The sequence below is a fragment of the Salvelinus fontinalis genome, chromosome 1 (genome assembly GCF_029448725.1).
Source record: "Salvelinus fontinalis isolate EN_2023a chromosome 1, ASM2944872v1, whole genome shotgun sequence".
NCBI classification, from domain to species: domain Eukaryota; kingdom Metazoa; phylum Chordata; class Actinopteri; order Salmoniformes; family Salmonidae; genus Salvelinus; species Salvelinus fontinalis.
The window spans coordinates 40900995-40915062 of record NC_074665.1 but is presented as its reverse complement, the minus strand read 5'-3'; the positions used below and the strand labels follow the sequence as shown (position 1 = coordinate 40915062).

General features: G+C 41.2%; 1 protein-coding gene across 2 annotated transcripts in view; it reads right to left on the bottom strand.

Annotated features, from left to right (window-relative positions):
* Positions 1 to 14068, bottom strand: part of kif22 (kinesin family member 22) — a 41658-nt gene that overhangs the window by 7097 nt on the left and 20493 nt on the right. For both annotated transcript variants that reach the window (XM_055921214.1, XM_055921204.1), the window contains exons 8-11: positions 9997 to 10096; positions 1497 to 1698; positions 570 to 661; positions 80 to 280 (exon numbers count right to left, since the gene is read on the bottom strand). In XM_055921214.1, the coding sequence (XP_055777189.1) occupies positions 80 to 280; positions 570 to 661; positions 1497 to 1698; positions 9997 to 10096 (595 nt within the window). The remainder of the gene's footprint in view (positions 1 to 79; positions 281 to 569; positions 662 to 1496; positions 1699 to 9996; positions 10097 to 14068) is intronic.

Sequence of the window (14068 nt, the reverse complement as noted above, 5' to 3'; positions counted from 1 at the left end):
TCAACATTACTTTTTCTTTTGTAAAGAAATGGGCTAGCTGTAAACGCTGAAACTTAATATGGGCCCAAACAACACAGACCTTGGTGAAGGAGCCTTGAATCTCCCTCCAGCCCAGAATGAGCTTGGCCTTCTTGTCCCCAATCTGCTGCAGGCCCTTCAGGTCTTTGAGGGACCCAGAGTTGAGCACCTGTAGGATCTTGTGTCGGGACTTATCCAGCACTGACTTGTCCAAATGAGACTCCCAGCCGGTGTCCTTCACATTCTCTTTTCCCTCTTGGACCTGAGAGCGAGAGAAGGTGGACGGCAGAAACAGACATATATATATAAATATATACACTGATTTTTTTTGGTTTTGCCTGCATATTACAGTGCACACCAACACGGGACAAAGGGTTCTGAACAGCTGTTTAATATTGCATGTTATGTGGCTTTGTTCCAATAGTCACACTAGAATTACCACTTAGCATCAATCAATGGATTGGGTGTGCATGCTAAGTGGTAGGTTAGTGTGGTTATTGGAATGAAGCCAGTTTCATTTTACATAGTCAAACAACAATGCTGTTGCTGACCTCACTCTTTTCCAGATTCTTCTGTTTCTTCACGAGGCAGACAGATGGCTTTTTGACCACCGGACACTGCTGGAGAGGTTGTAGCTGGGACACTTAGGGGAAAAAGAGATGTCACACACACACACAACAGATTTCTTTCAATACTACATACAGGAAAAGCATAGACCCTGGCTATTTACAGAGCAGCATATTAAACATTTATATATAAAGCACTATATGAACGTGCCAGAAAACATGCTTAAGCGAAAGACATGGGAAGATGTCCATTGGAAATGCACCGCTGCCAGACCCAAAAGGTGCTGAAGTGGCTACAGATTGTATTAGTCATCATTATTTGATTAGTTTGGGCAGTTTAATAGGCAGACTGCATGGTCATATCAAGTTCCCGATCTAATCAATAGCCTTACTGTTTTACAAGACATTGCGCAATACGATATCAATTGTTGACACTTAAAGGGATAGTTCAGATTTTTTTAGGATTGGGTGAAATGTGACTTGAGTTGTCTACATACTAGTAGTGACAGCATCCACAAAATTAACGCATTGTGAAACCCAGATGTTTTTGAATGCTAACCATTAGCCAGTGGTGCCTGGAGTAAAGAATGCATTATCGTATATTATCACTATGGGCATAAAAAGACTAAGGTAAAATGAATTTAAGCCAAGCATAAAAATAATATATAAAACATACCTTTAAAATTGGCAGGGTCATGTTCATTAGGCACTAAACGGAAGAAAACTGACTAAAATAGGGAGGGACTACCTGAAATTAATGAGATGCTATTTTTCAGTTTCCGTTGAGGAACATTTTAAGCTGTTTTCCATTGCGTGCCCTTATGAACACGACCCAGATGTGTTAGAGAGGTTAAGCTTTGAGAGGTTCATGGGGTAAACGCCCTGGATTAGTGGGTGGGCGGGCTCACTGACCTTGTAGGGGCGACACAACAGCCTGCAGTTTTTTGGGTTTGGCTGCCGTGGACTGTTTTCTGTGTAGTGGGGGTACATGCGTCCTGAAGAGGGGCGAGTCTCCCGATGACACACTGTCCGAGCTGTTGCGAGTGGCACCATTTCCTGTCTCTTTGAGCACCTTGGCTTTGCTCTCAAACGCCTTCTGCTTCTCTTTCAACTCCTGCACAGACAGCAATTCATCAGTGAAGAGTTTTGTAGCCATAGAATTACAAATGAGAACTAATAGGATCTTTGTGATTGTGGGACAACGCACATTAAATCAACATTGCTGTAAATGTGCCAAATTTAGTCCAGCCAGCTAATCTTCCTATTTGCTGTGTAAAGGTGATTCACTATTTAGAATTAGGGATGAGCATTTGAAATTATTTCACTATTTGAATATCATGAAACTTTTGGACGTGGCTTTTGACCATTCCTTATGTCTAACTATTGTTAAAAAAAGTTTGGTCCAAATCAGAAAGGTTTGGTACTATATTTATTGAATATGATATGAATTTTAAGTATTTGAGGTAGATATGTACATGAAGGCAGGGTTGTGACTAGGCATCAGAATAAATACTAAGAGTAAAATAAAGAACAGAGTAGCAGCAGCATATGATGCATGTAAAAGTGTTGTGTCGGTATGTGGGTTTTGTGCGAGTGTCAATGTAGTGTGTGTATATAGTGTCACCCCCTCCTCCAAAAATTCACCTCAGGCAGGCGTTTCAGGTCACTCATGACCAAAACCTCCTGCCACCTGAAAGTTTCTTCCCGGGGCTGTGGCCTTCACCAACCGGCCCATAGAGACTAATGGAGTATGCTGCACACCGCATCAAGCCATCTTTACACTGTACACAAAATAAGTGGACTATACTGCATTGGTACTCTGTTAATCTCTCATTTAGATACAGTGCTTTCAGAAAGTATTCACACCCCTTGACTTTTTCCAAATTTTGTTGTGTTACAGCCTGAATATTAAATGGATTATATTGAGATTGTGTCACTAGCCTACACACAATACACCATAATGTCAAAGTGGAATTATGTTTTTAGAATGTTTACAAATTGAGTCAACATTTAAAGCTGAAATGTCTAAGTATTCAACCTCTTTGTTATGGCAAGCCTAAATAAGTTCAGGCGTAAACATCTGATTAACAAGTCACATAAAAAGTTGCATGGACTCACTGTGTGCAATATATAGTGTTTAATTAAGATGATTTTGTAATGTCTGTACCCCACACATACAATTATCTGTAAGGTCCCCCAGTCGAGCAGTGAATTAAACCAAAGACAAGGGAGGTTTTCCAATGCCTCGCAAAGAGCGGCACACATTTGGTAGATGGGTAAAAAAAAAATCCCTTTGAGCATGGTGAAGTTATTTAATCACACTTTGGATGGTGTATCAATACACCCAGTCACTACAAAGATACAGGCTTCCTTCCTAACTCAGTTGCCGGAGAGGACGGAAACGGCTAAGGAATTTCCCCATGAGGCCAACGGGGAGCAAATCAGTTACAGAGTTTAATGGCTGTGATAGGAGAACGCTGAGGATGGATCAACATCATTGTTTTGTCCACAATACTAACCGAAAAGTGAAAATGACGACTGTACAGAATAAAAATATTCCAAAACAATAGAATAATGTGCAAATACTGTACAATCCAGGTGTGCAAAGCTCTGAGAGACATAGTCAATACATGTTAAAATCACCCTTGGAAGTGATTACAGTTGTAAGTCTTTCTGAATAAGGGGTGTGAATACTTGTCTGCATTTTCACTTTAATGTAGGCAAACTCATGATAAGCTGTAGACCACACTATCTACAAAGAGATTTCCCATTTATATAATTCGTAGCCGTCTATTTACCACCACAAACCGATGCCGGCACTAAGACCGCACTCAAAGAGCTGTATATGGCCATAAACAAGAAAATGCTTATCCCGAAGCGGTGCTCCAAGTGGCCAGGGACTTTAATGCAGGAAATTTAATTCTATCCTACTGATTCCTGCTTACAAGAAAAAAATAGAGCAGGAAGTACCAGTGACTCGCTCAATATGGAAGTGGTCAGATGACGCGGATGCTCGCTACAGGACTGTTTTGCAAGCACAGACTTGAATATGTTCTGGGATTCATCCAATGGCATTGAGGAGTATAACACCTCAGTCACCGGCTTTATCAATAAGTGCATCAACGACATCATCCCCACAGTGACCATACGTACATTTCCCAACCAGAAACCATGGATTACAGGCAACAGCCGCACGAGCTAAAGGCAAGAGCTGCCCCTTTCAAGGAGCGGGACAGTTACCCGGCCAACTATAAGAAATACCACTATGCCCTCAGACGAACCATCAAACAGGCAACGCGTCAATACGGGACTAAGATTGAATCATACTACATCGGCTCTGACGCTCGTCAGATGTGGAAGGGCTTGAAAACTATTATGGACCACAAAGGGAAACCCAGCCGCAAGCCTACCAGGCGAGCTAAAATGCTTTTATTGCTTGCTTCGAGGCAAGCAACCCTGTAAGCACCAGCTGTTCCGCACGACTGTGTGATCACACTCTCCGTAGCCAATGTGACCAAGACCTTTAAATAGGTCAACCTTCACAAAGCCGCAAGGCCAGAGGGATTACCAGGACGTGTACTCAAAGCATGCCCAGGAACGTGACATTTTCAACCTCTTCCTGGCCGAGTCTGTAATACCAACATGTTTCAAACAGACCACCATAGTCCCTGTGCCCTACGTCGGTAGCCATGAAGTGCTTTGAAAGGCTGTTCATGGCTCACGTCAACACCATCATCCCTGAAACCCTAGACCCACTCCAATATGCATACCGCCTCAACAGATCCACAGATGACGCCATCTCAATCGCACTCCACCCTGACCTTCCCCACATGGACAAAAGGAACACCTATGCGAGAATGCTGTTCATTGACTACAGCTCAGCGATCAACACCATAGTGCCCACAAAGCTCATCACTAAGCAAAGGACCCTGGGACTAAACACCTCCCTCTGCAACTGGATCCTGGACTTTGACGGGCCTCCCCCAGGTGGTGAGGGTAGGAAATAACACCTCCACTCCGCTGATCCTTAACACTGGGGCACTACAAGGCTGCGTTCTCAGCCCCCTCCTGTACTCCCTGTTCACCCACGACTGTGTGGCCATGCAAGCCTCCAACTCAATCATCACGTTTGCAGACGACACCACAGTGGTAGGCTTGATTACCAACAATAACGAGACAGCCTACAGGGAGGAGGTGAGGGCCCTCGGAGTGTAGTGTCAGGAAAATAACCTCGCACTCAACATCAACAAAACAAAGGAGATGATCGTGGACTTCAGGAAACAGCAGAGGGAGCACCCCCCTATCCACATCGACGGGACAGCAGTTGAGAAGGTGAAACGTTTTAAGTTCCTCGGTGTACATATCACCAACAAACTGAAATGGTCCACGCAGACAGTGTGATGAAGGCGCAACAGAGCCTCTTCAACCCCAGGTTGAAAAAAATGTGGCTTGTCAGAAACAACCCTCACTAACTTTTACAGGTGCACAATTGAAAGCATCCTGTCAGGCAGTATCACCGCCTGGTATGGCAACTGCACCGCCCATAACCGCAAAGCTCTCCAGAAGGTGGTGTGGTCTGCACAACGCATTACCGGGAGCAAACTACCTGCCCTCCAGGACACCTACAACACCCGATGTCACAGGATGGCAAAAAAAAGGTCTAGAAGCATAAGCATTTCGCAACACTCGCAATAACATCTGCTAACCATGTGTATGTGACCAACAAAATTTGATTTGGATAGGATTTGAAATCGTAGTATGCTGTAGATGAGGGCAATACAGAAGCTTAAAAAAAAAGAGTTCAGAATGACTAACAAAAATTATAAAACATTTCTTTTATAAAATCTTACACCCCTTAACTTTATCCAAATTGTATTACGTCACAGCTTTATTCTAAAATTGCCCATAAAGCAAAAACAGTTTTTTTTTTTGCAAATACACACACACATTGAATATCTACGTAGGCGTACAGAGGCCCATTATCAGCAACCATCACTCCTGTGTTCCAATGGCACGTTGTGTTAGCTAATCCAAGTTTATCATTTTAAAAGTCTAATTGACCATTAGAAAACCCTTTTGCAATTATGTTAGCACAGCTGAAAACTGTTGTCCTGATTAACTTCTTATGGCTGCAGGGGCAGTATTGAGTAGCTTGGATGAAAGGTGCACAGAGGTGCCCAGAGTAAACGGCCTGCTCCTATGTCATAGCTGCTAATATATGCATATCATTATTAGTATTGGATAGAAAACACTCTGAAGTTTCTAAAACGGTTTGAATTATGTCTGAGTATAACAGAACTCATATGGCAGGCAAAAACCTGAGAAGTTCCACTTCCTGTTTGGAATTTTTCTGGGGGTGCCAGATTTTCAACCAAGCTCTCATTGAAATTACAGCGAGATATGAGTTTTCACTTCCTACGGCATCCACTAGATGTCAACAGTCAATAGAACTTTGTCTGACTCTAATGTGAAGGGGGGCCGAAGGAGACAGGATTTAGTCACCACTGCCTCGAGGTGATCACGCATTGAAGAGGCGCATTCACGTGAGAGGGAGCTCCGTTCCATCGGTCAACTGAAGTCAATGTAATTCTCCGGTTGGAACGTTATTCAAGATGTATGTTAACAACATTCTAAAGATTGATTCAGTACACCGTTTGACATGTTTCTACTGACTGTAACGGAACTTTTGGACATTTCGTCACGTTATAGTGGTCGCGCTTTGTGACTTTGGTTAGGGCTTTTGGTAAACAATTCCAAAGTAGCTAATTGGACATAAATAACGGACATTATCGAACAAAATCAAGCATTTATTGTGGACCTGGGATTCCTAGGACTGCATTCTGATGAAGTTCATCAAAGGTAAGGAAACATTTATCATGTATTTTCTGGTTTCCGTTGAGTCCAACATGGCGGCTAATTTGGCTATTGTTCTGAGCTCTGTCTCAGATTATTGCAAGGTTTATTTTTCCGTAAAGTTTTTTTGAAATCTAACACAGCGGTTGCATTAAGGAGAGGTTTATCTATAATTCCATGTGTATTATCATCTACATTTATGATGAGTATTTCTGTTGAAACGATGTGGCTAAAATCACTTGATGCTTTTGCAACTAGTGAATCTATCGCGCCAATGTAAACTCAGATTTTTTTATATAAATATGAACTTAATCAAACAAAACATGCATGTATTGTGTAACATGAAGTCCTATGAGTGTCATCTGATTAAGATAATCAAAGGTTAGTGATTCATTTTCTCTATTTCTGGTTTTTGTGACTGCTATATTTCATTGGAAAAATGGCTGTGCTTATTGTGGTTTTGTGGTGACCTAACAATCGTTTATAGTGCTTTCGCTGAAAAGCATATTTGAAAATCGGACACTTTGGTGGGATTAACAACAAGATTACCTTTAAAATGGTATAAGACACATGAATGTCTGAGGAATTTTAATTATGAGATTTCTGTTGTTTGAATATGGCGCCCTGCACTATCACTGGCTTTTGTCATATCATCCCGGTAGCGGGATTGCAGCCAAAGGTTAAAGAAGCAATAAAACTGGCCTTTAGACTAGTTGAGTATCTGGAGCATCAGCATTTGTGGGTTCGATTTCAGGCTCAAAATGGCTAGAAACAAAGGACTTTCTTCTGAAACTCGTCAGTCTATTCCTGTTCTGAGAAATGAAGCCTATTCCATGCGAGAAATTGTCAAGAAACTGAAGATCTTGTACAACACTGTGTACTGATAATGGGCCTCTGTATGCCTATGTAGATATTCCTCAGCCGTTTCCAACTACAATAGTCATTTAAAACATTAACAATGCCTACACTGTATTTCTGATCAATTCGATGCAATTTTTTGGACACATTTTTTTGGCTTTTCTTTCAAAAACAAGAACATTTCTAAGTGACCCCAAACTTTGGATTGGTAGTGTATATAAATACAACTGATATCACATTTACTTAAGTATTCAGACCCTTTACTCAGTTCTTTGTTGAAGCATCTTTGGCAGTGATTACAGCCTTGATTCTTCTTGGGTATGACGCTACAAGCTGGGCACACCTGTAATTGGGGAGTTTCTCCCATTCTTCTCTGCAGATCCTCTGAATCTCTGTCAGGTGGATGGGGAGCATCGCTGCACAGCTTTTTTCAGGTCTCTCTAGAGATGTTCGATCGGGTTCAAGTCCGGACTCTGGATGGGCCACTCAAGGACATTCAGAGACGACTCCTGGGTTGGCTTGGCTGTGGGCTTACGGTCATTGTCCTGTTGAAAGGTGAATCTTTGCCCCAGTCTGAGGGCCTGCGCGCTCTGGAGCAGGTTTTCATCAAGGATCTCTGCTACGTTCATCTTTCCCTCGATCCTGACTAGTCTCCCAGTCTGTGCCACTGAAAAACATCCACACAGCATGATGCTGCCACCACCATGCTTCACCGTAGGGATGGTGCCATGTTTCCTCCAGATGGCCAAAGAGTTCAATCTTGGTTTCATCAGACCAGAGAATCTTGTTTCGCATAGTCAGAGTCCTTTACGTGCCTTTTGTCAAACTCCAAGCAGGCTGTCATGTGCCTGTTACTGAGGAGTTGCTTCCGTCTGGCCACTCTACCATAAAGGCCTGACTGGTGGAGTACTGTAGAGATGGTTGTCCTTCTGGAAGGTTCTCCCATCTCAACAGAGGAGCTCTGTCAGTGACCATCGGATTCTTGATCATCTGCCAGACCAAGGCCATTCTCCCCCGATTGCTCAGTTTGGCCAGTGGTCTGCTCTATGAAGAGTCTTGGTGGTTCAAAACTTCTTTCATTTAAGAACGATGGAGGCCACTGTGTTCTTCGGGACCTTCAACGCTGCAGAAATGTTGCGGTACCTTTCCCTGATCTGTGCCTTGACACAATCCTGTCTCAGAGCTCTACGGACAATTCCTTCGACCTCATGGCTTGGTTTTTGCTCTGACATGCACTGTCAACTGTGGGACCTTATATAGACAGGTGTGTGTCTTTCCAAATCATGTCCAATGAATTAAATTTACCACAGGTGGACTCCAAGCAAGTAGAAACATCAAGGATGATCAATGGAAACAGGATGTACCTGAGCTCAATTTTGAGTCTCATAGCAAAGGATCTGAATACTTAAGGTATTTTATTTATTTATTTATAAATGAGCAAAAACCTGTTTTCGTTTTGTCATTATGGGGTATTGTGTATAGATTGATAAAATATTTTTCCTCAATTTTAGAATAAGGCTGTAACGTAACAAAATTTGGAAAAAGTCAAGGGTTCTGAATGCTTTCAGAATGCACTGTATACTAACAGCATAACTGGTTATAACGTGGTGGAATTGTCCTTTAATGATAGGTGTGCAAGGTAGTTGGATTTTCCACAAGCCTTTTTCAAATGACAAATTAATGAAACCATAAACACATTGGTTAGCTAGCACACTGAACAACTAAATCAAATGCTTATTGCTATTATGTGTATAAACTTAAAAACACCTGCTCGAGTTGAACTGATTTTCAGCTGATGTTTTTTGTTAAAGAAGAAAAAAGTAGACTAATGATTCTGATGAAAATACGCTCTTGGCCTTATTCCAAAACTGCAGCTTGTGGTTGGAACACACATAATGGGGTCCGAAATTATTGACACACCTGATAAAGAGCAAAAATATTTCAAATACGTAGCTATATTGTATGCTCCAAAAAAGTGGGAAATATTATTTTATAATAAAATGATTGCTCAGAGAAAGAGATTTTGTTTAACAAAAAAAAAGGTAGGTGTCAATTATTGACACCCCTATTTTCAATACCTCACCTTGTGAGGATAATGGCACGGAGACTTTAAAAAAATATATATTTGGAGAACATATTGGGAAGGATCTTAGATCATTCCTCCATACAGAAGAATCCTTCCACATTCTTGATATCCTTCGTCTGTGCTTATGGACTAACCTCTTCAATTCAACCACAGCTTTTCAATGGATTTCAAGTTCGGAGACTGAGATGGAATATGTTGATTTTGTGGCCAATTAATCAATTTGGTGGATTTTGATGTAGCTGCCTGAATAACCCCAAGCACACAAAGCAGATTCCACCTGCCCCAATGTTCAGTTTACCTGCACATCAGCAACTTAATGTCAACCCCTGCATGGTATGTCCTTGTATGTAACAATGTCAAACAGATCATTTAATACAGACATAGCTTTTTCATTGTTAAAATAGGCATACCACCCCCCCCCAAAGTGAACACTCACACAAGTGACCTAATACTAACGTCCGTCCAGATATTCAAATAACTGTACCCATCGCTAGTGAGAACGCGAATATTCAGTATCTCATGACAGTTCAGTCTTATTAACTAGGAAATCAGCTTGTACACTATTCTGAGTGTGTGTGTGTGTACACTCTGTGATAAAGAGCGCATGCTCTTTACCTGGATCTCTCTGTGCATGTTGAGTCTTTCCTTTACTGGGGTGCCCATCAACAGCTTCTCCAGAGCCATCAGCCGGTTCAATACAGATGGGTCTGTGGGGCTGAGAAAGAGACGAGAGAGAGAGCGAGAGATAAGCAGGGGAAAGGGACAAAGAAATGTGACTAAGCTCAGATCGGAGGGAGCTTCCAAAGTTGCTCAGTAAGGAGACAAAAAAAATAGAAAGAGCCCATTCCTAGTAGTAGAATGAATTGTTATGAGTACAGTAAAACACAAAAGGCATAGAAAAGACAGATGTCTCTTTCTATAAAGGTCACCAACAGGCACAGCTGTCAGTGGTGTTTGTTACAGGGAGAGAATTCCTTTCAGCACCAGCTACCAAATCCTGGCCTAAAACCTGTTAAGATGCTGTCAGAGAGAGGATAGATAGATGGATTTACAGTCATGTAGAAAAGTAAGTACACCGCCTGGAAAGTTTATTATTATTATTATTATTTTTTTTTTTTTACATATTTCGACACATGGACAGTTGAGCTTAATTCCAACCACATTCATTGATAAAAAGGTGACCCAATTTAACAAATCACAAAACAAAAGTTAAAATAAACAAAAATGCAATTTCCTCATGCGGAAAAAGTTAGTACACCCCTACCTTTACCATCACATAAAATGGCTAAAATATGAAATCAGGTGCACCAAAATGTGGAAATTATTAGAAAAACAGATTAAGTTGGGAGGGTCCAGTCTTCCATAAAGATCAGAAACTTGGTCTGGTTTGGTCTTAACCATATGGGTGTGTGGTAACATCATGCCAAGACCAAAATACCTATTCGAGGCCCTCAGAATAAAGATGTTTGATGCCCATGAGTCTGGGAGGGGTGAAAAATCATTTCCCAAGCAGTTCGAAGTACATCATTCCACTGTCTGATCATCAACAAATGGAGAAAACTCCAGACCACTGGCAATCTACCTAGCACAGGTCGTCCCACCAAATTCTGCCCAAGAGCTGACCGAAAGATGATCATAGAAGTCTCTACGAACCCCAGGGTAACATCAAGGGATCTTACAAACCTCTCTTGCCACTAATCAATGTCAAAGCGCATGAGTCAACTGTCAGAAAGAGACTGCACAAACTTGGCCTACAAGGGAGGCCGGGAAGAAGCCTCTGCTCTCAAAAAATAATATCAAGACACGACTGACATTTGCCAGACAACACCTGGATTAAGAGCAAAACTACTGGAACAATGTGCTCTGGACAGATGAGTCAAAGGTGGAGTTGTTTTGTCCTCAATGCCAGATGACATGTTTGGCGAGAAAACGAAACGCTGCCTTTGAACAGAAGAACATCATACTAACCGTAAAGCGTGGAGGCGGTGGCATTATGGTTGGGGGATGCTTTGCGGCCTCAATGATTGCAAGTTGGCTAGGTCCCGAGTCAACCATGAATCCCATATTGTACCATTGAGGAGAATGTGAGGCCATCTGTCAAAAAGCTGAAGCCTGAACCAAACATGGCTCATGCAACAACAGGACAATGATCCAAAACACACAAGCAAAGCTACAACAGAATGGCTCAAAAAGAAGAAATGGTGGGTTATGGAATGGCCGAGTCAAAGCCCAGATTTCAATCCTGTCAAAATGCTGTGGGGGGGGAACTTGAAGTGGGCCGTACATGCAAAAAAGCCCACGAACATGACACATTTGAAGCAGTACTGTAAAGAAGAGCAGGCAAAGATTCCTCCCAGTCGATGTAAGAGACTAATAGACAGTTACAAGAAACAGTTACATTAAGTTATTTCATCCAAAGGGGGCTACACCAGCTATTGAAGTTAGGGGTGTACTTATTTTGTCCGCATTTCTGTAGATTTTTCATGAATAAATTATTGCAAAGTATAATCTTTCAGTGTCCATTTGTTAAATTAGGTTACCTACATCTGTCAAAAGTGTTGAAGTGAAGATTACATACCCATCTGTCCCCCCAAAAAAGACAACTTTCCATGGGGGTACTTACTCAGTCACTACCGTGAAAGAGATCAGTTAGTCATGTGGAAAATTATGTTTATATGCACACTAACAAGTCAATATTAAACTGATTATGGCAGTAGGTAGATTATGCAATAGTCCTGTAAACACCGTACTGTGCTTATCTTAAAACGGCTTAAGGTCAAAATCGACGTAAGCATACGGCGATGAAAATACCTGGTTTTCTAAGATATCTTTCGAATTATTAGGCCATGTAAACATCTTAAATCGCCGTTCCAGCAGTGTATTTGATCTGCGCATGTGTGCTAGCCTCTCTTTAGCGCGAGGGAAGTGTGTTCAGAAACACCTGAATGTATGCGTCTTGAGTCATTTTTACATACAAATGATACGTTATGAATTCATATGCTTCCCAAAAATAACATGTTCGCTGTGGTAGAACATTTATTTTAATTGACAATTTTCTGCATTTATCAGACCGCCATGAAGTTGCCTGATTTCAGATGTAAACAGGGTAATTAGGGAAATCGTTCATCTTGCAAAGCATGTAAATGTTTTAATTGAACTACTATATCAAATCTGACTATGCACATAATCATATTATTGTGTGCATGTAACTGCACTCACAGTTTGACATATTACAACGTTAGAAAGTCAACCTTCTTACAACTAACCACTTCAAAATTGTTATGTTAATAAATGTTTAAATATAATAAATAATATTATATACACGCATGCACACGCAGACGCAGTAGCCATCTGACATAAAGAAATGCATGTCGGTGTCGTAGAATGCCACCGGCATATCTCTACAGTACAAGTCAAAAGGTTAGGCACGATTACTCATTCCAGGGTTTTTCTTTCTTTATTTTTTACTATTTTCTACATTGTAGAATAATAAAACCATGAAATAACACATATGGAATCATGTAGTAACCAAAACAAAGTGTAAAACAAAATCTAAATATGTTATATTTTAGATTCTTCAAATTAGCCAACCTTTGATGACAGCTTTGCATTCTCTCACCTGGAATGCATTTCAATTAACAGGTGTGCCTTCCTAAAAGTTAATTTGTGGAATTTCTTTCCTTCTTAATGCGTTTGAGCCAATTAATTGTGTTGTGACAAGGTAGGGATGATATAAAAAAGATAACCCTATTTGGTAAAAAGAACAAGTCCATATTATGGCAAGAACAGCTCAAATAAGCAAAGAGAAACGACAGTCCATATTTTTAAAGATTTAAAAAAATATATATTTTACTAGGCAAGTCAGTTAAGAACAAATTCTTATTTACAACGACGGCCTAGGAACAGTGGGTTAACTGCCTTGTTCAGGGGCAGAACAACAGATTTTTCTCTTGTCAGCTCAACCTTCCGGTTACTAATCCAACGCTCTAACCACTAAGCTACCTGCCGCCCCATTACTTTAAGACATGAATGTCAGTCTACCCGGAAAATGTGAAGAACTTTGAAAGTTTCTTCAAGTGCAGTCGCAAAAACCATCAAGCGCTATGAAGAAACTGGTTGTCATGAGGCCTGCCACAGGAAAAGGAAAACCCAGAATTACCCCCGCTGCAGAGGATAAGTTCATTAGAGTTATCTGCACCTCAGATTGCACCCAAATAAATGCTTCACACAGTTTAAGTAACAGACACATCTCAACATCAACTGTTCAGAGGAGACTGTGTGAATGAGACCTTCATGGTCAAATTGCTGCAAAGAAACCACTACTAAAGGACACCAATAATAAGAAAATACTTGCTTGGGCCAAGAAACACAAGCAATAGACATTAGACCAGTGAAAATCTGCCCTGATGTGAAAATGTGAGATTTTTGGTTCCTCCCGCCGTGTCTTTGTGAGACGTAGAGTAGGTGAATGGATGATCTCTGCATGTGTGGTTCCCACCTTTAAGCATGGAAGTGGTGGTGTGATGATGCTTTGCTGGTGACAATGTCTGTGATTAATTTTAAATTCAAGGCACACTTAACCAGCATGGCTACCAAAGCATTCTGCAGCGATACGCCATCCCATCTGGTTTGCGCATAGCATGACTATCATTTGTTTGTCAACAGGACAATGACCCAACACACCTCC